General features: G+C 38.6%; 1 protein-coding gene across 8 annotated transcripts in view; it reads left to right on the forward strand.

Moving 5' to 3' along the window:
- The window catches only part of KMT2C (lysine methyltransferase 2C), a 315,048-nt gene that overhangs the window by 176,073 nt on the left and 112,864 nt on the right, over positions 1-26,111 (forward strand). For all 8 annotated transcript variants that reach the window (XM_054021175.1, XM_054021174.1, XM_054021178.1 and 5 more), the window contains 6 exons: positions 2,793-2,964; positions 4,836-4,950; positions 8,694-8,866; positions 10,007-10,173; positions 12,887-13,000; positions 18,537-19,276. In XM_054021175.1, coding sequence (XP_053877150.1) covers positions 2,793-2,964; positions 4,836-4,950; positions 8,694-8,866; positions 10,007-10,173; positions 12,887-13,000; positions 18,537-19,276 — 1,481 coding nt within the window. The remainder of the gene's footprint in view (positions 1-2,792; positions 2,965-4,835; positions 4,951-8,693; positions 8,867-10,006; positions 10,174-12,886; positions 13,001-18,536; positions 19,277-26,111) is intronic.

Here is a 26,111-nt window from a genome sequence, read left to right on the forward strand (position 1 = left end):
CTTAACAATATCTAACTTTATCTGCATTTTCATCCATTTTCCCACACCCATGTTCTCTCTTGTCTAGATAACTGCAATTTCTTTGCACTGTGTACAAACAGTAAGCCTGCTTTTAATCGATGTTCAAGCTTGCCTACACTACCTTAGTATCTATTCACATTATTGGTGCATTTTCTTAAAGACCAAAATTAAAAATCTACCCACTAGTTTTTGGCTACTCTCTCAGCCTCACTCCATCCATTCTCTCTGAAGTAGTCACTTCCTATATTGGTCAGCTAGAATCCTCTTTTGTCTGCTTTCTCTTAGCTATATTGCTTACACCCTATCTGATGCAATCCCTTCGCCAGCCCTGAATTACAGTCTCATTGGTTTCAAATACTACCAAAAAAAGTGTATCTTCTCTCTTGCATTTGTTGCCCACCTTCAGCCTTCCCTTCTCTCATATCTAATTTGTTTTTCTAGTCATGTAGTATTTTTTGAAAAATTCTGCATTTTTAACTGTCTGAAACATTTTGTGAAGATGGTATAATAGCTGCTATACAAAAATAAATTGAGTTGGTAAATTGAATATTTATCTGTTATATTTAGATTGACTTATGGAAAGTAAAAAATAGGGTTTTTTTGTTTCCCCACATTCAATATGATCAAATTAAATGTTATCACGTGCATTGAATGAGTATTCAAATTTTGAACAGAGTCAACTATTACACATGGAAATCAGCTGTTCCATAATGTGGAGTCAAACAGACCTAATAACGAAGCAATGGAACCTGTGTACATGTTTTAATTTGTAATCTAAACAAAATGGGAAGGGGAACAGCTGCTATATGTATGTGAATAAATAGATAAAATATGTTTAGAACATTATTATTATTATTGCAAAGTCAAGGACTCAGGTTAGGAAATGCCTGAATTAAGGTTGCTCGTGCAAGGTTCCTCTCACCCTCCATCTCTTCCCCCTCAATGGTTCCTCATACTCTGAATTCAAATCAGGTAGTTTCCTCCTCTTTGCTGCTTGCGCCCAACAGAGGAAGCACTGAGGGCACAAGAGACACGGTCTCCCTGCGCTCAGTTTTGGCACTTAGCACCACAGTGTCCCCAGCCTCTGGGAGGGGCAATTGCTCACCCCCTGCATCCCTGGGATGGAGTATGTTAATGCACTCTGTGAGATGCTGTGTGTTTAGTTTGGTCAGCATGTCGGAGCTGTGAGGGGATGGCGCATGCTCAGTGCGGATAGAATCTTCAGAGAATTTAGCTGCCAAACTCCAATGCACCTCTGCTGAGCATATACAAATTTGGATGAATTATTACAGGGATGGCAAAAGGTGTACATTCCTGATAGCACAACAACCACCCCCTGCTAAATTTCAAGTCTCTGCTTCAAAATATCGAGGTGCTAGTGATTTTCAATGAAAAGGTTGTATGATTTTTTTTAACGTGGGTCAAAACATTTTCACCTAACCTCATTCTCAGAAGCATCTGAATCTCCTAAAGCTGAAATTTTCCATAAAAATTAAACCTGAGGTAAACATCTGGCATAGAAAATTTCAGCCCAAATGTTTTAAGTTTGGAAAAGATATAAGCAACTGAAAAAACAGGGTCTTACAATGAAAAATGTCAGGCAACATCATTATCTGTGCCATTTATAATTATATATCTATATATACTTAAAACACGTTTCTTTTAATGACATAGGCAAGGAAATTATTTCAAAATTATCCTTTGTAAAATTAGTAAAATGGAAACAAAAACATCATTATATAACTACAGTTTTTGTGATAACTAATATTTGGTAGGCCAATTTACTTAAGGAATACATTAATATAGATTTATTATGTCTGTAATTACACCCACAATTGGCATGTGTCTTGGTGAGATATGACGTGTGTGTGTGTGTGTGTATACACACTATCTTTATGTATATTGTGTATAACCGTTATATAGACTTGCAACAAATGAAGTTAGTATTTCTTGTTTTCTCAGTGAAGGTGATAAAAGTTCATTGTTAGACTTTTGCAATTTTTAAAACAGTTAGGGTTTGATTCAGAAAAGCATTTGAGCTCACAACTTCAGTGGGACTTACACATGTGCAAATGTGTAAGGGCCATTCCTGAGCATGGAAGCTCCTGAATTAGAGCCTTAGTAAGCAAGCCTGTAGCAATACATTTTATTCAGTAGTATTTTAAATTAATAATTGTAAACAACTAACAGGGGCTATATCAGGACAATTAGCCACAAAATTGTGAAGCTGTACTAACCAAATGTAAGCTACTGTCTAAGACTAAATGACTAAAAAAGCATGTAAAAGAAATGTACTTGTGGCAGCTAAAAATATTGTGCAGCTTTCATAAAATAGCAAAAGGTAGGACAAAATGTAACACTAAAACCACTGAGAATCTGATCATGCAATCTGTACTGACAGGAATAGGTCTTAAGTCTCTGGTGGAGAGGAGAGTAAATCTATTTATTTTAGTAAGATTTCATTTTTAAATATTTGAAATGTATGTAATTTTGGTGTGAAAAAAGTAGCTGCAGATCTCAAAAATAAAACAAAAACCCAGAGCATATATTCATCAGAAAAAGTAAATAAATTTGAATGGATTAAAAACTTGAAAATATTATAGTTTTCTCTATTTTATTGAATTGTATATCATTCTTAAAAAAGAACGTGATTAATATTTTGAAACTATTTACCTCTTAATTTCTAAATGTATGGAAAAGTTTGGCTTGAGAGAGAAATTCAGGGAAACTTTATTTTTTCATTGAATAATTGGAAAACTTTTAAATTATAGCAAAGGAAGAAGCAAATTGTGCAGTGTGTGACAGCCCTGGAGACCTCTTAGATCAACTTTTTTGTACTACCTGTGGGCAGCATTACCATGGGATGTGCCTGGATATACAAGTTACACCTTTAAAACGAGCAGGTTGGCAGTGTCCTGACTGCAAAGTGTGCCAGAACTGCAAGTAAGTGAGAATGGGGAATGGTTTTACATACACTGAGATTTTAGGAACAAAATGTTACTAATAAAACTGTTCATCTTAAACTGTTTGTTCAAAAAAATAAAGATTGCATACCAAAGTACATCTGCTTAGCACATAGTGCTAACTTAAATAACTGATCAAATCCCAAAGCTTCTGAATCTTCCTCAAAAAAGAGCTGAGATGGAACTCCTATATATTAGGTACTTACCACTGGCTGGAAGTGTTCTTTGTGCAAGACTGATCCTTCTACTTCAGAATACTTTGTAGAGGGAGTGAACTGATGAGTCACTGCTAAAACAGATTTGAGGTTTACCTAAGTAACTTGAAGGTGATGACAAGTCATCATTTGAAATGATTAAATACATTTTACAAGGGTTCACTCAGGACTTGGAATATACCTGTACAGTTATTCTCATAAGACCTATCTAATATGTGTTGTGTATATATATTTTTTAAAAGTGCCTATTGAGAAAGAAAAAGAATATTGTTCAGTTTTATGGACATCATCAAGGACAATCTGAGAGTGAAGAACCACTTAATTGCTGCCTGACATGCCTGATACGTAGGGCAAAATGCACCTCCTTTAGTGCTGCACCATTTACCAAGAACACCAAGTTCAAAGAAAGTTATGTTCCCTCACCACACACAGACTACAGTAGATCTCAGCAGTCAAAGATTAGTATCGGAGCACATTCTAAAAAGTACACCCACAAGAAGATTTTTATTGTGTTATGGGAAAGACTCGTTAAATAATCCTCTCCACAATGGCAAATGGAATAGGTAGTAAAATGTGATTATATACACAGTATATTGTTTTGTTGAGGACAGGGTGGCAGAATTATGCAGGTGTCATAGGACAGTGTCTTATCCATTTTGCTATTCAGAGCAGCATTTATTCCTTCCTCTCAAAATATCATGTCTCTCAGCTAATGAAGTAGCGTCTAATACGCAGTATGACATTTTGCTGATGAGTTCTGAGTGTGAGCCTGGAGTTTAACTATGCTTCTTCATCAAAACCAAACCTTGGTGGTACACTCAGTTGCTACATTTATTTATTAGAACTTAAAAATACACAAAATATATTTGATATTTAAAAATACTGGACAGATCCTCAGCTTGTTCCTTTTTCAATGGGCAATTTTTGTTTTTAAAAATGGCCACACACATACACATACACACTCTCTACCTGTCAGTTATCACTGAAGGCAGTGGAGCTATGATGATTACACCAATGGAAGATCTGCCCTACTGTGTAATCTGTAAAATAATTGGATTTGGAAGCTTCTCCCTTAACAATTATTTTTACTCATTTGCATGCATATAGGTTTATGATCATAGGCTTATTTGCAGGCTGAGTTGTGGGTAACTATTTCTTTTTTGAAAAAATATCACTCAATCATTCGTTTTGAGAAGAAGGAAAAATTACATCGGCTTTCCAGACACACACAAGGCGGAATGTTTCAAATTTTGAACTGATTCACCTGGATGGAATTCTATCTAAAGATGCTAATTCTAGCCAGATGTTCCTTGAACTTTCAAACGTAGGTGTCAAAAGCTAGGTCTTAAATCCATGTATAGACACCTAAATAAAAATGGCTGATTTCCAGAAGTAATGGGCATTGCAAGTGTTTAGCAGTTTTGAAAACAAGACAACTTTTAGTTTAATATGGATTTAAGAGCCTGTCTTTAGGCACCTATGTTTGAAAATTGTGTCCGTATGTTGCTATTGTGATGTAAAGGGAGTTCTGTGCTCAATTATCCTGGCTTTGTTCTTAGAATACTTTCTAAAGAGTGTTTTTTCATTATGGCCTGTTTTAAATGGCTTTAAGTGTCGCCATTGACATATTTCTTAGGCATTCTGGGGAAGACAACAAGATGCTGGTGTGTGATACATGTGACAAAGGGTACCATACTTTTTGTCTGCAGCCAGTTATGGACGCTGTACCAACAAATGGCTGGAAATGCAAAGTAAGTTAAATATGTTTTTAAAAATATTCATTGCCTATGTGGGGCCAAACTTTGATATTGTTACTCATGCTGAGTATTACCTTACTTCATATTTATTGCTATTGAAACCAGAGTGATTATTTGTGGAGTAAAGTTGTTGTTTGAAGTGAGTAAAAGTATCCAAATTCAGCCTCTGGCTAGTGAAAATAGTATTTTGTTGTTTTTTTAAATCAATATAGATGTGCATATGAGTGTAACATAAAGACAACAGTCTAGCTTTCTTAATCCCAGAGAATTTCATACATGTAATAGTGAATAGTGTAAATTATTTTTTAGATGTTTTCTACTGAACATAAATATGGAGGCTAGCTAAAAATATGCTGTTTGTTTTGCTCGAAGCTCCATTTCACAGAGACTTCTCACATCTTTTTTTTATTTAATTCTTTACCCTAGTATTGCATGATTTATTATTTTTATTCATCTTTTGAGTTGAGAATTCGTTGCCTCTGAGCCAGATGCCTTTACTACTGGAAAGGATCTCTGCCAGCCAGTCAGCTTGCTGGATGCCAAAAGCTTATTAAAAAAAAAAAAAAGTACATAAAATGGCAGCCAGGCAAGAACCAGCATACTCCTAAAAATATATTTTACCTTTAAAAATAAACTTCTGTAGATAAGATGTCCCCAATTTATGTAAAACCTGCATGAGAAATCATTATTCTAATCATATTTAGTTTTTTATATAGCACTTTCTGTTTGTGCAGCATTTTGAACACAAGTTTGATGGTCATAATATACATGTAGGACAAATACTGCAGGCACAGTATGTACAGTAAAATCTGTGTTATCCAGCACTTTATCAACCGGAAAGCTCTAGAAACCGGCATTTCTGATCTTCATTGAAAGTCCAGTTTATAGTCCGGTTGGTGCGGGGCCAGCAGGCTCCCTACCTGGCTCCACACTGCTCCCCGGAAGCGGCGATATGTCCCTGCTGCTCCTAGGCGCAGGAATGGCCACGAGGGGGTTGGAGTGTGGGAGGGGCTGCTGGGTGTGGGCTCTAGGAGGGAGTTTGGATGCGGGAGGGGGCTCAGGACAGAGGGGATTGGGGCATAGGAGGAGTTTCGGGGTACCAGATCTGGGCGGTGCTCACCTTGGGCAGCTCCCTGCAGGCGGCAACGTGTCCCTGCTGCTCCTAGGTGGAGGCGCAGCTAGGCGGCTCTGCACGCTGCCTGTGCCTGTAGGTGCTGCCCCCGCAGCTCCCATTGGCCACGGTTCCCAGCCAATGGGAGCTGCAGAGCCAGCACGCGGGGCGAGGCGTAGGCAGTGCACAGAGTCATCTAGCTGTGCCTCTGCCTCGGAGCAGCAGGGACAGGTCGCTGCTTGCAGGGAGCTGCCCGAGATGAACACTTCCCCATTTGACTCCTGCCCCTGGAATAATCTTAAACAGTGCGATGAGTGGCTCCATCTTGAGCATCCTCCTGCAGCAGGCGATGGCACAGCCATTGTGCCTGCCTCACTTTTCTTCCCTCTGAGTCCCCAGTATCTCTATGCCAGGCTCTCCTGCCTCAGTAATATCGCTCCTTGGGACTGGTTTAGTAAATAAACATTATGCAAATAATTCCCAACACATAGTCCATTTATCATATCCAGTGCCTATAGTCCTTAAAATCCCAGGACTGGCAGTCCCTTGACACCCCAAGTACCACACCTCCGGTGTTTTCTGCCACACCTAGGCACCTTGTCAGTCCGCTTCTTGCCCTCTCCCAGCTGGCATGTAGCCCGGCTCTTCCCAGCAGGAGCCCCCACAGCCGCTTTGCTGGTAGATCATTCTCACCAGGAGAGCACTCCTCTGCCCCTCTAACTATTCTTCTGGGTCCAGCTCTCCAGCTTGGACACATTAGCAAATAAGCCCCTACAATACTCCTGTGCCTTCAGCCCTCTCCAGCCCTTGACTTTCACTCTCCGGTTTAGGCAACTCACTCAGCTGCTCTCTGGCCTTTAGTGCTCCCCAACTCTCCAGCCCTGGCATTCTGGCTTGGGATTGTTGTCCAACAAACCCTCTTGTTGCTCTCCTGCTTTCAGCATTCCCCAGGAACCTCCTACAACTTCCTTCAGGGACCTCTTCTGGTCTCTGGAAGGTCTCATTTGCCCCTTTTTGTGACTGACTCAGGCTGCTCTGACTCACTGAGTGTCTCTCTCTGATTCTCCCTGATCCTTTATAGCCTCTGGTATTGCCCTGCCAAACTGGGAGCACCTGTTCTGGCACAGCTGCTTCATGTACAGGGGCCAGCCACCCAAGACAAAAGGTGTGTGTGCATTGGTGCATGCGGTGTTCCAGAACATCAAGGGTGCCCTTCTCAGAAAAAGTTAATAATAAAGGTTCAAGCTATATTAACATCTGCGTGGAGGTTCTCTTCAAACAAAGCTGTTTAAATTTAGTAAGGTAATGGCATGCTTCTTCCCAGCTTTACTGCAGTCTGCCTCCTCAAACACAAATCCTGGACCTTACAAAAAGTCCTTCAGAGTGCCTCTAGAAGAGAAAGGAAGGCTAGCTAGCATGGAGGCAACTGATCCTAATGCATCCCCCCCATACACTTCATGTGGGTAGGGGGAGATCTGCATGCTGAGGGATGCCTCTGGGCACCAACCCCCAGAGATTGTGTCCCTGTCTTTATAACATTCCCTTTGTATCTCTCAAGTTAATATACATAGTTTTTTTAAGGTGAGAAGGGACCATAATGATCATCTAGTCTGACCACCTGCATAGAACACAGGCCAGAAATCCCAACCTAGTGATCTCTGAAGGACTTCTGCTATCAGGTTGTGGTGTGGCACCATAGCTGCTCCGTGGAGACTGCTTCAGTTCAGTGGCTGAATCAGCCCATATAGGCACTTAAGCAGCCCCTTATGTAGGAGATGGGAAGGGAGATGATCCATACAGAGATCCATATGGATTCCCCGCACCTGGTCATGTCTTCATCCATACATTGCTCTTGAAGGGGCTTGTGCAACACTCCAGTCTGTGCCATGAAGTACGTGCTTCCTGTTCTGTATGCCTCTCTTTGTCCTGACATTCCTTGTTCAATAAAATAACACCAATTCAACTGCACAGGGCCCTCTTTCACCGTGGAGGAAGAGACTGGACTTACCCCATTGTTGTCATCATAAATGGCAATAATTTGGTAATACATTTTTTGGCGTCGTATGCTACACAGAAAATGAACAGTAATTGAATAGTTATGCGTTCTGTTAAAAGGTGATAAGCATTAGTTCTGAAGTTATAAATGTAAAAACTGTAATATGGACTAAAGATAGTTAGTATATGATTTTATTTGGTGACCTTTGTGAAATGAGTTGAGTCCTAATTTAGTTCTCATTATATAGGTGTCAGAATCACAAAAGCACCACCACAGTTTGTACTAATTGATCCTCCTTGTTAGTAGTCTCAACAAGAAGCTGACATTTGAATGGGATTAGAGACTGAAGTATCCACTCACCAGAGAGGTTGTGTCCCTTTCAAATGAGAGTGCAGTGCAAGGAAATTTTTCCTGCTATTGCCAGGCTTTACATGTTCTGTTGATAAGACTTCCAGAGTCAGAGCAGTTAATCTTGTACCATTTACTAGCATTTGCCCCCCCAAAAAATAAAATAAAAAGGATTTTTAAAATGCCCCTTTAATCAGAGTAGAAAGTGTCAATTAATGATATTTTGGTCCTGTGGTGTAGCATCATAATTAACAAACTAAATCCGTTTTTTATGGTCCCCAGAACTGCAGAGTGTGTGCTGAGTGTGGCACACGAACCAGTTGTCAGTGGCACCACAACTGTCTAGTGTGTGATAGTTGTTACCAACAGCAAGACAACCTACCTTGTCCTTTTTGTGAAAAATCATGCCACCCAGACTTGCAGAAAGACTTGTTGCACTGTCATATGTGCAAAAGGTAAGAAGCTGAATTTACTACAACTCCTTAAATGATTTTAATGTGTTTGGCGGCCTATCGGAAATTATGCATCCATCTCACTTCACTTAATGGGCAAGGGTCGTCATAAAACATTACCACAATTGTCAATAAATAGGACCCTTTGTTTGTAATTTCATCAAATGAGTAAACTGTCCTCTCTTCTCCTAGAGACTGGGGCGTAACAAAGACACTTGCCCTGCTGTAAATTATGTTGCATTTATTCTGTGGGTAAACTAAAGACTAGAGCTGACCTGGGCTGTCAATGTGGTAACATTTATGAGCAAAAAGAACAGGAGTACTTGTGGCACCTTAGAGACTAACATTTATTTGAGCATAAGCTTTCATGGGCTACAGCCCACTTCATCGGATGCATAGAATGGAACATACAGTAAGAAGATAGATGTACAAACAGAGGACATGAAAAGGTGGAAGTTGCCATACCAACTCGAAGAGGCTAATTAATTAAGATGAGCTATTAAGGTGCCACAAGTACTCCTGTTCTTTTTGCGGATACAGACTAACACGGCTGCTACTCTGAAACCTCTCATTTATGAGAACTAGCTTTAAATTCTTTCTATTATAAATTTTCATGAAGAATTGAAACAGAATTATTTGTATTTGTCTTCTTTTGCAAAGTCTATGGAATAGGCATTCTGTATCCAATTATACCCATGCTGTTAACTCAGTAATGAGGGTGATGAAAGAGAGGGGAAATCTTTAAATCGATGTGCATTTAGGACCATATTATGGTTTCGTGGTCGGCTTTAAGCAAAGTTTAGAATGCTATTTAAATTTGTTCTCTGCCTGATGTATTGAAAGCTTTTTTTATTTCTTTCCTCCCCCAGAGCAGTAGTATTTCTAAGTTGAAAAAGAATCACATTCTCTAGGTCTTATTGTCTAAATAAGTCAAATTGCAAAGTAGATTTTGTCATCATTTATAATTGCACCCTTTAGGCATTGGTTTACACTTTTTTGTTGTGTGCGTGTGCATTTGTGTGCTTGTGCGTGTTCTGAGAGTTGGAATGAATAGAGAGAGAGACAGAGATTGATTCTTAGTAAGACATTTTATAATTTAATGTGAATTAATTATAATTCATGTAACTTTAATAATCTATCCAGGTGGATTCATATAGAATGTGACAAACCTCCAGGTAATGAATTGGATTCTCAGTTAAAAGATTACATCTGTACTCTTTGTAAACAACTAGAAGGAGAAGTGGATCAGACACAGCCATGTGATCTAATGCAGACTTCTGGACTGATTCCTGAATCCTGCAGTGTGACAGGTAAAATTTTCTCTTAACGCGTGAGAGTAGCAAACAGTTAGTTATGGTTAAGCTGTATTTAATTAAATCATTAAACTACATTCAATTAAATGTATTTTGTCATTATAAGAGTCCAATTCAAAACAAAATATTTACACAGGAGACAGTCCCTACCTCAAAGATCTTATAGTCTAATTAGACAAGACAGACCAAAGATGAGAGGGGAAACAGAAAGATGTGAAGTGCTTTGTCCAAGCTTTTACAGTAGGTCATCAACAGAGCTGGGAGTAGAACCCAAGTCATGGTCTGGTGCTCTGTCCACTAGACCTGCTACCTTGCTAAATTGTAATGGGGGTGTGTGTGAGTTGAATACTCTTGGGTATTTCACACCACATTGTCACATGGATTGCACTTCTTCTCATGCATGTTTTGTCTCATGGGAGAAATATGATTGGTGTTTAAGCTTGGAGGCAGAGGCTAGACATTTTACAAAAAACACCACCATCATTAGGAGAGGGCACTAGTGAAGTCTTGCTCTGCTTTGACAGCATCAGTCAATCTGGCACTTTGTGAATTCTTGTCATCCATGTATTGTGAGCTTCTTTTAGAAGAAATAGGGAAACCAGCTGCAAGGTATTTATATCCCACGTTTCATTAGTGATGGGGAAAACGCTGAACTACCAGAAAGTCAAGTATAATTCTCCTATGTGTGCAGGCTAATTCTTTGCATAAACAAGCATCTTTGGTGCTGGCTCCGGTCATGTGTATACACCCTTGATGAGTAGCAAGGGATAATGGAAAAATTGATCTTGGAGAGGGCAGTGACAGTAGGTAAATATAAATAAATGAATGGCAGAGGTTAGGAATGAACATGTACAACAGGTTAGCAAAAGGTCACTTCTGTCTTGAAAGGCTACTCATGGTTATTGAACTTTCAAATAGTGTGTTTAGGTCATTTAGGGAGAAGTCTGAGCTAACACACAAAACTAATCCTAAAAACCTTCCTACCTTAAAGTGAAAACATTGCTGAATAAATGGAAGCTTTTATTTGAATACTTAAAATTGAAAATACTACTTTTGTTATGTTTTTTAGCCAGATGAAACACTGAGGAATGTATTCTTTTCCTCCAAGGAAGAGTTAGGGTGTCATCTCAACTACTAGTGAAAATCTGAAGCTGTTATAGGAGGGTAGTCATGTAGCATCTTATACCCAAGAGATCACTTTTGTACATTAAACCCAGATTTAGAGCCAATCTAAACGATCATTTCCTCAAATTGAAATTAAAATATCACTTTAATGTTGGCATAGTCTCTGAGAGGATATTTAGGTGCTAAAAGTAGCATCACCTAATCGTTTCTGGCTTTTTGAACTTTAAAGAGGCTTTCCTGAACAAAAAGCAATAGTCATTGTGCTTTTTTGCACTAATGTTGTTTGAGGATCAGTTCTTTAGGAACTGGAGGTATTAGTATATACTTTACATTTTCCCTGTCCCCTACTTTGCATACTGCATTTTAATGAATTTTATTAGGTATAAAGTCTTTTAGGGAAAAAGAAAGTAGGCTTCTGGTAGGCATGCACCATAATGAGGACTTCAGCCCAACAGGTAGCCCCGCTCATTGAGTTAATATGCTTTCTCCATGCAACTTCCTCCAGCTGAAATGGGATCCTTGCATATGAAAGAAGGCCTATGCCTCAAGTGGAAAATTTAGCCTCCACTTGAACGTTCTGAACGTTGATAGACGATAGAGCCTCTTCACTATGTCATACGTCTACAGTGTTCTTGTATTATTTATTTTTATAAATATTTTCAGCCATGATTCTGCAAGTTATTTATAGGATTTGGCACCTTAGGGCCTGATTCTCATTTACGCCAAAGCTCTTTTATATGGTTCTGACAGTGTAAAGGGATTTTAAAGTGAGTGTAAATTATGTTTACAAAATTACACTTATACTTACTTTAAAATCCCTTTTCACTGTCAGAATGGTGTAAAGCAGTTGTAGCATTAATGAGAATTAGGCCCTTGGGGCTTGTCTGTACTTGAAAGTTAACTGGGATTAAGGTAGGCTGTGAATTTAAAGTGCAATATAGATTCCTGAATACTTCCATGTGTGGGGACACTTATTCTGGAATAAGAGTGCCTTGTACCTGTTAAAATTAATCCATTTAGGCCTGGTCTTCACATCAGATTTAAACTGTTACAGGTATGTCAGCCATGGGTGTGAAAAACCACACCCCTATCAACATAGCTATGCTGACAAAAACCACAGTGTAGACACAACTATGCCAACAGAAGAGGGCTTCTGTCAATGTAGCTAAGGAGGTGATGTTCCTACATCGGCAGAAAAACTCCTTTTATTGGTAAATGCTGTGTCTACATTCGGGGACTATGCTGGTATAGCTATGCTGGCATGGGTTCTGTAATGTAGCATTAGGGTGGATTAAGTTAAATAGGGCCAAGGCACTCTTATTCCAGAATAAGTGTCCATACATGGAGTTATTCCATACATGGAGATATTGCTATTCCTAAATAACTCCATGTTTAGACAAACTCTTTAGGAAATGCTGTATATTCTACCTAACCTTCTAGTTGTCCTGATTTGCCTTAACTCAAATCACATAGTTAAATACCACGTTGTTAAACCAAAAGGTCAAGCAATGACAGCAACCACTGATGCCAAAGTAATACAATAAACACTATGTCAAAATTGATAAATGCTTTGCTTTTCCTTAAGCTTGTACAAATGAAATGGAAATTGGAGGTGATGCAGAAGAGGTGGCATTTCAGGAAAAAAGAGTTACTGATGATGGTCCTGGTCAAGAATCAACAGTTGGATGTGTCACAGATGGTAAGAATGAGAGGTTCACAGCCAGACAAAATAGATTGCTAAGTGCTCATGAAGTTACATAAACACTAACAGGAAGATTCCCTGCCTTTTGCAGAGTCAAATGAATTGTATTGATTCCATCACAAGAACTCTTCAGTGACTGTGTTAACTATGTTTTGTTGTTTGAAAGATTATTTTCATTAAGACAAGGATAAAGTTATAGACTCTGTCTGCAGAACATTTATATGGGAGAAAAAATGTTAAATATTTACTGGGAGTGGATATTCCCTGAAATAGAAGCTAACCAAGTTGGTATGTTTGTATATTTGTGGAGCATAGAGAAAAAAAAAATTATTTGTTGCCACATAATTTGAATCGCAAAACTTTCTGTATGAGTCTGCAAAGGATTGGGGCCTGTCTTATAGTCCCCTCTTCCAGCTGGACCCAGCGTTGTTCTTGCTGAGCCCATGCCCTTCTCTGGGGAATTCTGCCTGGAACCTTCTCCCAGACAGAGGGAGAGGAAGGTAATTTCCAGCAGGTCAGCTGTTGTTGTTTTTTTTCCTTTCACAACGCCTCAACAAAACAAGATCAAACTTTCCCTAAGTCTGTCCCTCATCCCTTTTGGGTTGAAGTTCTTCAACCCAAAAGTTCCTGGCTCTTGCCTCAGAGCCTTTGTGATAATAGGACTTCCCACAGTCTCCCTTCTGTCTGTTTTGTTTCTGGGAGCAGTTCCTCCCAGAAGTAGCTCCAGCCTCTGGCAATATCGTAGCTCTCCCTTTCTATTTCCTGTTCCTCCTTTTATGAAGAACAGCCTGTTAAGTTACACAGGTCTTGTCCCAGGTGCACCAGGTGGGCCTGATTAGCCAGCTGCTGGCCTCTGACCCCAGAGGAATGGTATCCCTTTCGCTTTCACAGAGTCTCATGTGTTAGCAATAGCACACAACAGGATGAGTGGCTAAATTTTCTCTTGTGTGTTTTGGGCCACATATCCAAGGGGTGAGTGCTTCCAGCATGCCTGCTACATGGATTTAATCATACAACCACATGTGACCTCCTGTGATAATTTCATCTTTTTTCCAAATGCAAGTGGATTTTTAAAATAGATGTTCTACCCTTATAAAAAGAAGCTCATGGCAAAAATACAAGCAATTTTTTTTCCTTCTTTAAATTCAGTTCACTTGATTTTCCTTATTGTAATCACCTTTCCATTTTGTCTGACTCTGGATGGATCACCTTTCAAAAATTGTCATTAAGACTGCTTACTGGAACCTACCCACTCTGAGCTTTGAGAAGTAACATATATATTTATTTATTTGGCTTCGGGGTCCGGGGGATGAAGGGTGCTGTTGATTAAAATGTGACACTTCTTCCTGTTGGCTGAATGTGCAACTCCTTCAGAACTTCCTGCCCTTGCCAGCTAGAAGATTGAGAACTTGAATATCCTATATGGAAACAAAGAGCACTAGCAAATGAGCCGCCAAGTCCAAAGTCCTATAGCTTTGTAAACCTTTTTTCCTGAGTTCAAGAGGGAACTCATCTTTTATCTGACATCTGTTTACTAAATGGAAGAGTGAACCACAAAAGACCTTATCATGTTTGTTTTCAAATCAGGGCAGCAGGGGAAATTCTTATGAAAACATTTCATATTCTGAATACAATATGTAGTTTCTCCAGAATAAGATGTTTTCCACGTATTTGCTACTCTTTGAATACTGGCATATGTTGCTGCACACAACTGGAGAACTGACAAAAATTTGGGTTTTGAGAAAGGTGGGTGAATATGCATAAATGTACTGTGAATTCTTATTTTCCATTATTTGCCCTGCTCTACTGTTATGTGAACTCAACCGTTTTTTGGTACCATCTTTACTGGAGTCTAAAAACAATCCTACAACAGTGAAGAAGGACTCCTGATCCCCATTAGAAGATTCATCCTCTGCATCTCTTTCTCCCAAAAGAGGTCAGAAACATTGGTCAACCTGGCAAAGAAGCTTCGGGTGATTGTCTCAGATTGTCTCAGAATGATTGGTCAGTACATCCCATCCCAACAATCTAATTGGCTGGATAACATTTTTCAAAATACATTTTGTCTTTTTATTTTACTTACCATAGCACTGCATTGCTTCCCTGTTCTGCAGAGACTTCAGAAACAATTGTTTAAGTCTTAACTACATTTCAAGTATCAGGAACCTTTGATCCTACTCCTATTCTTGTTACCATTGCTAGCCTAAATAGATCGATTGTTGGCAAAGATGTCAATGCCATCAATTTTGAGTGTAACAGCACCAGCATCTTTCTTAGAATAACAGACTAGGTGAGTTGTCTTTGTGCAATACATGATGAGTAGAGAAGACATATTTGATTACATGATGATACATGCCAAGACCTGAATTAAATGACTTAAAAAAATACTGTACAAAAGTGGGGAAATCAGGGAAGTCATTGGATAAGATTAGTAAACAGTCAAATCTTTCAGAAGTAAAAGACAAAAATAGTATACTTTTCTAGGAGACTTTTAAAAATTCACCAAGAAAAAGAGTAAAACCAGAGTAATCGTAGCCTAGCACTTGGAGTGTCCCTGTATGATGTCTGAGTTATTTAGTACATGCAGTACTTTGTCCCCCATGTTAATACTAATATCAGAGTGTGGAATATTGGGTGCCACAGATGATCTGGATAAGTCTTCTCTAATGATGGATTCAAAGGAGCTGAGAGACTATTGGTTGGCTTTTAAATCAGCGGGACCCGAAGAGTTGTATCCAAGATCCTGAAACAAATAGCAAAATATATAGCTGATAGTTTGAATTCATTGGTAAGATCAGAGGAAGCACGAGAGGAGTGCACAAAATGTTTTCAAAGCGTAAATATATTGAACTGTTTGGATAAATCACAGTTAGGTAACCTATTAAACAATACAGGAAATATTTAGATGACAATTTGATGTGTAGGAAGACTCATAGATTTGTGGAGAAGGAAGGTATTTGTGGTGTTTTGTTTTTTTTTAAAGAAAAGCCAGACAAAAATTATGTTTGTTCTGTCATTAAATAAAATTTTAATTGTTGTGGATAAAGTGAATTGACTGAACCATGTTTGTTATTGGTCTAAATGACCTAATGTAAAAGTTGGGAAGATTTTTGGTAATATGAACACAAAACTGTTTAATTGACCAGAAGTGGAAACAATCAGAGCATAATCAAAACCAGTTGAGGTGTCAAGTGAGCTTCTTTTGGTATTAGTGCTATTTAATAGCTTCACAGATTACCTGGAAGATTAAATAATCAAATTTGATGGTGATACCAATTTAAGAAGGATTGCAAACACAATAGAAGATCAAGTGAAACGGCAATAGGACCTTGAGAATTTAGAAAATTGGGCAAATTCCATTGGGATGATATTCAATTTATATGGAGATAATACCGAAGAGAAATGCCACATGGGAGAGAGCTGGTTTGAGGCAAGGAATCCCATTGGTGGTAATGCATTACAAACATGAGCATTTAATGTGATGGTATCGCAAAAACAATAAAACTATGTTGGTTTGGCTGACTTTATAAAAAAAAATATAGGTTTTAATTCTTCAGAAATTTATGGCTCAGACTCACACCTACACTTGACAAGAAAAGTTTTCTTCTTGCTACCTCTGCATACCATAACTTGAAATCACACTTTCATGCTGATCCTAAGTGACAAGCTATGGGGAACTTTGTTGGTTGTACACGGTTGGGAGAGTTTTTTGTCCAGCTGGGCAGTTTACACCATCTGAGATTTGTTTAATTTGTGGATATTTTGTTTTTTAAGATTTTTATGGAGAACATTGTGTGGTTATGAAACGGTCAAAGGTGTTTTTCAGAAAGAAAGCTGTACTTTCTAAGGAATTACCCACTGAAAAATTTAGTTGTGGTCAATTTTTTGAAAATATATACTATTCTAATTTATCATCTGAGTGATTTGTGCTACACTGGGTCTTTGTTTAAGTTATGAAGCTTTGTATTAAATCCATGTTGTTAATCCACTTACTGAATATTGAAATCTAAAATGAGCTTATGGCAGTGAATATTGTGATATTTTGAACATACTTTTCACTTTACATAGCTCAAAGCTAACACATTACTTTAACTACATTATAAACTGTTTCTCTCCTTCCCTCGTGTTCTTTAGGAAGATGAACCGTCTGTACTACTTCTTCACATGTTTAGATTTATGCACCACAGCCGCACTGAAGCAAAAAAAGATTTTATATATGTAAAAGATTTTATATGGAGAGTAAATACCCTATTCAACAGTCATTTACTTTTTCTGGCTTTCATTTTTCCATCATTTCCAATTTCTGGATTATTTGTATGTGTATAAGCACATGCTTTTTATTTTTCTAGGTTGTATTTTGAGTTTTGTGGATTAGATACATAAAACATTTGGTATGGTTTGATGTCATGAAATATCATATTAAACATTTTACTGTAATCGCAACAGCATTTGTGATGTCAGAAATACTATCTGGCAGCATGGTAACATGTTCTGGGCGAATAATGGCATCCCAGCCAAGGGGAAAGAATTTAGAATGCCCTCCCCTTCAGTGTGCAGGAGCCAGTGGGTTTCTGTTGCACTGCTCAGACCAGCCAATCAACTAGAATACTCCCCCTTCCCAGCTATTTCCTCCCAAACCCAGGAGGGAAGATGAGCTCCTATGAGGAGGGGAAAGGGGAAGATGGAGGGAGCTACACAGCCCTCTTTTCCCAGTTTATTGGGGGCTTAGGAAGGATAATATTTGGCTATTGTATCGTGTTCGCTTTTTTTATACCACGTCTCTTTTTCCCTTTACATAAATGATTGGTAGTAATAGCAAGTTAATGTATTTATTCATATTTGTAATGTGTCCATCACTGTAGCATTTAGTTATAATACATAGATTTAAATATACATCTGCAGCCTTTCAGGCGAAATAGTCCACTTCCCATCATCTCACATACTAATATTTATTATTTTAAAGTATCTTGTCTCTGGGATTAGGTAGGTTGATCCAGGAGCTGTTTGATTGCAGCACCTGTTCCTCCAAAATCTCAGGACTTGGTCAAACCTGATCTCTGGGTGGGAGCAAGTTTCACAGTGAAAAGTCTTCCACGACAGCTTGTCTACACTAGAAAGGATTTGGGAGTATAGCTCATAACAGCAAATGAGGGGTTTTTTCGTCAGTATAGTTTATGCCAGGTCACCAAACGAAACAGAGTCCTTTGCTAGCGTAGCTTGTTGGGTAGATACAGTTATACTGGCAAAGGCTTTTGCTTGGCATACTTATGTCTGTTGATGTGTGATTTTTTTTTTTTTTTCACACCCGTACCAGACGTAGCCATGTGGTTAAAACTATGTCGTCCAGGCCTAAGAACATTCTGCTTGCTTGCGCCTTCATATTTAAACCTAGGTTCCATCTGCTGTATTGTTCCTCTGGAAGATAAATGTGTATTTTAATGTTGAAATATCTCCCACTTTTCTTTTTTAAAATATAAATCTTTTCTACTATTGATGCTTTCGTAGGCGTCTCTAACGATATGCTCTCGCTTAGTTACAGACATATCACAGGATGAAAAGACTGTTGAACTGGAAGCAGGAGTTTCTAATCAACTTGGTACAGTTAAAATGGAAACATCTCCTAAAAGGACACCAGCATCTGATGACAGTCAAACTAAGCACATGATGGAAGTGACAGAAAGCATTCAAGCTGTAACGCAGCCGGAGTCAGACAAACAAGCAGAAGAGCAGCAACTGTCACAAGATGCTGAGGTATCAAAAGTATCCACAGAGGAAACTCAGCCTCCCCTTTCAGCACCTGAGGCCACAACTACACCACCAGAAACTTTAGGGTCTGTGAATAAAGAGGAGACTTCTTTTAAGATAGAAGAACAATTGGAGACAGTAAGAGTGCAAGAAGACTTAGAAAAGAAAGAAACCCATGAAAGCTCTGAAACACCAACTTTTCTGTTGAAAGTGGAAACGACTCCTGCAAATGAAAGTTGTGCAAACAGTTCACTATTAGGAGACAAACCTATAAAGTCACCGACGGAGACATATTCTTCATTTTCATCATCAGTTGACATAAACAAGAGAAGTGTGTGTTCCTCACCAGTAGTTTCATTAGATTTGCATTCTGCACATGATATGATGCACAGTCAGACTCCACCACAGAGTTCCTCTGCTGGAAATGTTCTCCCAACAACTTATATATCTGTCACTCCAAAAATCGGCATGGGAAAGCCAGCTATCACCAAACGAAAGTTTTCTCCTGGGAGACCAAGATCAAGACAGGTAAGCATATTGTTTTAGTATTGAAGCTGGTAGCCAAATCATTGTTAACTTTCAATATACTATGTTTTTGAAAGAAGTATCAAATTTGGGTTTATGAAAAACAATTTGATCTATCCTAAAAAATATACATTGTGTTTATCCAGCAGTATAATTTGGGCATATAGTTTATTGTTAACAATCCATTATTTTAAACACATTTGCTTTGAAAAACTCTGGGTAACTACAGGTTGAATAATTGAAGATAAGACATGGTGAAGTTCTCTAATGGGAAATTTCTTCTTTTGGATTATCCTTTGAACACTAGAGCAAACTAGAAATCTTATATGATCCTCAAATGCAATATTCAAGGTACATCCCAGAAGTGATATTATTCATAATGTCATAGTTCTTGTTGTGTAAGCTTATTTCTCACTCTTTCATATCAATCTACGTATATTTCCATCTTGATTCCTATATTGTATTTGTAGGCAGGATGTGGTAAAACTTTTTCACCTACCTTTATAGCTGAACCTGCAGCAGCCCTGCTGTCCTTGTGCTGGGAGATTCCCTGGGCAGAAATTTGTGATTATGACAAATGGTCTGATGATTTTGTTATGTTGGCAGATATCTAGTAGGAACTATCTGGTACAAGTCATTGTAATTGTGATTTGGGTTAGATTTCATCATAGTCCTCAAAAGTAAATAGCTTACTGCATCATCTATAATACACACTAAAGATATAGTTTGAAAACAAATTGTTTACACATCTTTCGCATTTATTTTGCCATTGCAAATTTTTCACAAGAAATGTTTTACTGTGACTAGTTCATTCATCAAGATCACAACATTTCATTTTGTGCTTCTGAACATCATAGGCTCATAATTTCATTTTTTGTAAAGGAAAGAATTGTAAAATCTATATGATACTTTCCATATTACTGATTTAGGCCAGGTCTACACTACATACATACTTTGGTATAACTACATTGCTCAGGAGTTTGAAAAATCCATACATCCCTAAGTGACATAGTTATACTGACCGTAACCCTCCATGTAGACAGTGTTATCTCAGCGGGAGAGCTACTCCCATCAGCGTAGAGCAGGGGTCGCCAACCTTTCAGAAGTGGTGTGCCGAGTCTTCATTTATTCACTCTAATTTAAGGTTTTGCGCGCCAGTAATACGTTTTAACGTTTTTAGAAGGTCTCTTTCTATAGGTCTATAATATATAACTAAACGATTGTTGTATGTAAAGTAAATAAGGTTTTTAAAATGTTGAAGAAGGTTCGTTTAAAATTAAATTAAAATGCAGAGCCCCCTGGACCAGTGGCCAGTGTGAGTGCCACTGAAAATCAGCTCATATGCCGCCTTTGGCACGCGTGCCATAGGTTGCCGACCCCGGCGTAGAGCGTCTTCACCAGGAGTGCTACAGCGTCGCAGCTGTGTCAGTGCAGCAGCGCCAATGCAAGTTTGTAGTGTAGATGTGTCCTTATTTAAGACTATTCACAAGCTCAAAGCAAAGCCTGATACTTTTTAAGAGGTGAGAAACAGTGTTCTCCAAGGATTAAGAATCCAAGACTAATTTAATCCTCTACAGTAAATGCAGCAAATTGCATACAAGATCATTCAACCAGCTGGGGTTTGGTGCATTTCTCAGTGACTTTCACTGTATGTAAACATAGTGAAATTGGCTGGAAATATGCAGTAAATCAGAAATTTGCAGCTAATCTACTAGAAGAAACTGTACTTGCCCCTGCGCTAATATCTCCTTATAGTACTTAAATAAACATTGTCACATATTTTACAATATGACATTGTTTCTATAGTTAAATGTCTTGAAAATAAAATGCATTTTCCATTAAAGTTTACTTAGTTTGTAATACAGATTTTTTTCTAGTGTAGTTTAAAATGACCTTAAAATGCTTTTTTGTGTGTGTGATGGGGAAAGTAGGGGGAGAGAATGCCAAAGGGTGGATACTTCTTTATTTTGGACATCAGCAAACTAAATGTTACTTATGCCACTGCCCCCATGACTTGTGAGAACTCAGCCACAGTTCTGGTGATAATGTTTGTTAATTAACAGCTGCTGGAGAGCCCATAAGAGGGGAGCACAAAGGACAGATTTGGATAAATGGCCATATTTTAATATGTGAAATGGGTTTCTGTGATTTCTACTAAAATCACATTAAAAGTTTCTTATTTCTTCCCAGCTTTAATTCAGTAATATACATAAATGGCGAAGGAAAATGATTGTACATTTAAAAAAAAAATCAACAAAAAGCACTGACTTATGTTGCACATACTGCTCACTTTCTCTACCATTGACATGAACATCTTAATATATACAGTGTGTGTAATATGGCCAAGTTACAATTGCTGTGGGAACCATAACATTGAATTTTATGGCTAGAGCAAACAAAATCCCAGTCATAATATTGTCGTAATATAATTTTAGCATTTAATTTCCATGTTAATTTTAAAAAGAAAAAAGAGTCACCAGTGTATTTCTTCGAAATATGCATCTTGAGGCACTTCTTCATGGTATCAGGAGGTATTAATACTCTGAGGAGTGGTCATAATGGATCAAATATTCATATAAACACATGTAGTTAATGTTTTAATGTCTAACAGTTGAAATAGTACATGTATGGTTATTTGAGTTTGCAGAACCATGGATTTGTCTGGATAGCCAATTTCACTGGTTTAATGACTCCCATTTAAATTGTTAAGAAAAATACACTGGTCACATAGCACACAACTCATTTAGAGTTTGTTTATTTATCATTTTTTTACTTTGCCCAAGTTGGGGGAAAAATAATTTTCCACTTAAGGACTGGACTAATGGCTGATTTAAGGTTTATTGAAGTCAGTGAAAAGACTCCCATTGATTTCAGAGGACTTTGAATCATGCCATTAATATGCTAAGCTGGAACTTGGATCATTCCAGTAGCAATTTCATTGTAAGAAAAGCATCTGCAAAGATTTTGGTCCAAATCCTAAACTCCTCAGTTGTTATTCATTTGTTTTTCAGTTCTAACTCTGTCAAACTTCCATTGAAATCAGTGGAAATTTGCCTGAGGAAGGACTGAACAAAAAGTAAGAATAAATCTCAGGATACTTGATTAAAGTATTAATTAAAAGTAAACCCGGCTTTTCTCTTGTTTATTATACTAGTTTTGTTACAACTGGATCGATCATCTTATGTTTTTGTGCTCTTAGTTGATCGTTTCTTAATTTTGTTCCTATTATATTGTTACAGTTTTGACTTGAGTGTATTAATTAAGAGACCTATATATCTGTAGAGGATACTTATCTTTTGAGAAAAGGAGTTTGCTTTTCTGTAATTGATGTTTTCTAAATATAGTTTCACCATTGGAACCACACTTCTACTTCTCAGAGATTAGAGATTCTGCGTTTATTCTTTTATATTCTTAGATTATTGTAGATCATTATATACTAAGGTATGTACATATACATACATACATACATACATACATACATACATACATACATACATACATACATACAAATATATAGATAGATAGATAGATATGCATATTCCTGAGACAATGCAGTAATTCTTTCCAATCAAGGTTCTCAATTTTACAGTATTAACTTCCTAGTCTGTTCCTTTGTTAAGGGATTGAGATTTTTTGAATGTGGGTCTGTAGAGGATACTAGCTTTAGAAAAGTCCAATTACTGGTAAACAATTTCCCTTTTGAGTAATGTATAAGCAAACAGAAAAATCCCAGCTGGGTAAGTCATGTTTTAAACTTTGTACTCATGGGTATCATCTAGAATTGCATTGATACAATTTGCCTTGAGTCAATGTTGTTATAAAAATCTTGTACTTATGGTAAATCAGTAATTGTGGATGAGAATAATTAACCTCCTGTGAAGATATTTCATTAGTACCTGAGAACACGCACAGTATTTTTATCCTCTTGTGTTTTATTATACTCAGTTTTAAAAAATAGGATATTAAATATAGAAGTCTCATTTTTCTTTCAAACTGGGATGAATATAAATATCTACTTTTCTAATTTTTAGTAGATGAGACATTCATACTGTCTTCTTTTTTCTCTGCCGTCAAATACTTAGTTTGTTTTTGGAAGTTGATTCACATATTACAGAATGACAGGAGCAACTCCGTAGTTAAAATTGTAACTAGTTTTTCTGTTTCATAATCCTCATTTGGATACAATTTCTTTCCTAACTTCAGAGAAACAAAAGTATTCTGTATATAATTTCACAAATTGTGTTCTACCAAAGGAGAATTATTGTGGCGAAGCTTGAGGGTAATTGTACCAGGTGTTCATTGGAAATTAATTTGAAAAATGATAGATATGTCACTTCTGCGTGCTAATTTCCACAGACCTGATACAATGAACACGTAAGCCTGTTTGCAGTGTGGGAGCAGAACCGGACCTGTCAGTCGCTGGCAGCAGGAGAATGCCCTGCTCTTTGAAGCTCCTGCCAGTTTTTTCTGCCTCCCTGGTGGCTCAGCCAGGTCTCCTTACTGCAGAACTTTTCTGAGGAAAATTCAAGACCTTATATCAAATGGCTCACTAACAATTTGGGTTAATAATGTGCCCATCTAATCCCCAGTCACGTCCCAGGGGCTGCATTTGCCTTGTGAGGAGCTGTCCCCTCGGCTTTGCATCCCTTCTGAGGCATTTGCAATGGCTGGTGTCCCTGCAGGCTTCTGGGAGAGAGCTGGACTGAGAAAGCCAGAAGCAAGTGGAAGTCTCTGTGCCTCCTGCTTCACCCCTTAGTGACTGTTTCTTTGGGGAATTTGACTGGCTCTGTAGGGTGAGTGCAGTTCGCCTCGTAGCGCAGTTTGATTGGAGGTTCTTCCCCTCTCCTCTGAGCAAGAAAGGAACCAGGCAGGATTGGAGATACAGGCTCTGCTGGGCAAGATGCAGCCCAGGCTGGGGGAAGGTGCATTGGGCCCTTTCCACAGCAGGAAAAGGGGCAGAAAGGATTGGAAAAGAACTAGTTCTGGGGCAAGCAGCCCCAGCTCCATAATGGTAGTGAAGCCAGAAGGAAGATCAACCCTGAGTCTCTATAGCCCACACCAGCAGCCACGCCTCTGTGTGCAGAGCTCAGCCACATCCCACAGATGGAGGGCACGGGACACAGCACAGTCTCTGTCAACCCCAGAGAGTCCAGCAAAGGGCCTTCAGGCCTAGCCCCCTTCCCCTGCTTCCAACACAGATCTATCCATGTGGATCTCATGCAATAGAGAGGGGTAATTGCAAATCCATTCTTGAGACCCAGAAGGACCCATGTAGGGGAAGCGAGTCTCAGTGAGGACAAGGGGATTGGTAGCCACTTGAAATATTTTCTTCACAATTTCTGTCCTCCATTATCCTGCTTCAGAGGGGAAGTGAAACTGGGCTCAAATTCCTAAAGGTGAAATAAATGACTAATGAAATCAGTGCTGTTTCCCCAGATCACCTTCATGGAATTCAGTAGGGTTGGATAATCCCAAGCACCAGGTTTCCCTTCTCACCTCCGTGGAGTCCAAGGGGTGGATTATCTCCAGTGCTGGGTTCCTTGGCTCACCTTTATGAGTGGAGCCTGGCAGATCTATGCGGAAAAGACTAAGCAATAGACATGCTTATTCTTCTAGGCATGCATATGTACACCACACCTCTTCCCCCACCCTGCCCCACACACACAATGGGAATTCTTTAGTGCAGGAAGGCCAGGAGTCCAAATCATAGTTAGACAATCAAATATTTTAAAATATCCCCCAAAACAAACAAACAAATAAAAAAACATTAGAGGATAGACTCTGTCAGAAAGAGTGTTCTGAGTATTGGAAACTATGCCTAGGAGGTCTACAGCAGCCCTAGACCTGCTATAGCTATGTTTTCCTTCTCGTGTATCCTGGGATTTCCTGAAAGACTGCAAAAATATCAGGTTGTCATCACCAGCTGCCTCTGTGGGTCATCATGCCCTAATGTCAAGGTTATTGTTCTTAGCTTTTGTTGCAGGTTGTCCTGACTTGCAACCACCTCCTCCACCCGCAGATGGCTATGGAGTGATGAGAGGTTCAGCAGCCCCGATGTGGGAGAACAGGCAGGCAGTAAGGGGCCTGTGGTCCACCATTTCTTTCTTTACCGGGAAGCTGGCAGTCTGTAGACTCTTTGAGGAACAAAGAGAGCTCCCCATAGCTCTTCAGAGAGACCCAGCTGTTCGAGGAAATTTAGAAGTTTCACAGTAGTTGAGACACCCACTACAGTGGTTGAGGAAATTAAGTTCTGCAGGAGCAGGGATACCAGTGGAACATCTGCTTCATGGAGCTTTTAAGCTCTGTACTAGCAGAAATGGTAACTGAGTGACGTTCTGGCCCCATTGAAGTTGGTGGGTTTTTTGCTAGTGATTCCATTAGGGCCAGGATTTCACCCTAAAGATACCTACTGTTCACAAGATATGGTGGATTAGACTCTCAGCATATCTCCTTCCTACTGCCATCTGTACGCATGTATGTGGCTTCTCAGTGTATTTTATTTGTTCATTTATTTAATGTATTTATATCAATTTATAACCACACTAAAACAGAGCATCGTTTCAAAGTTCCAGATACTTGTTTGGGATATACACAAATAGGTAAACTGCCTCAATTGTTCTGTTACAAAGGAGAACAATTTTTCTAAAAGAGATTTTTTGCCTACAAATGAGGTCTTCAGTTTACATGTGAATGTGCAAGGTAATAAGATATTTCTATATTTTTTTCTAACCTTTGCAAGAGAAAACTTAAAATAGTATTGGGAAGAAACAGAAACAGCTCTTCGCAATTTTTAAAAGGAAATTCTCCAACTAAGCCTTTGTAAATGTAATCTTACCTT

The sequence above is a fragment of the Malaclemys terrapin genome, chromosome 2 (assembly GCF_027887155.1).
Source record: "Malaclemys terrapin pileata isolate rMalTer1 chromosome 2, rMalTer1.hap1, whole genome shotgun sequence".
Taxonomy (NCBI): Eukaryota; Metazoa; Chordata; order Testudines; family Emydidae; genus Malaclemys; species Malaclemys terrapin.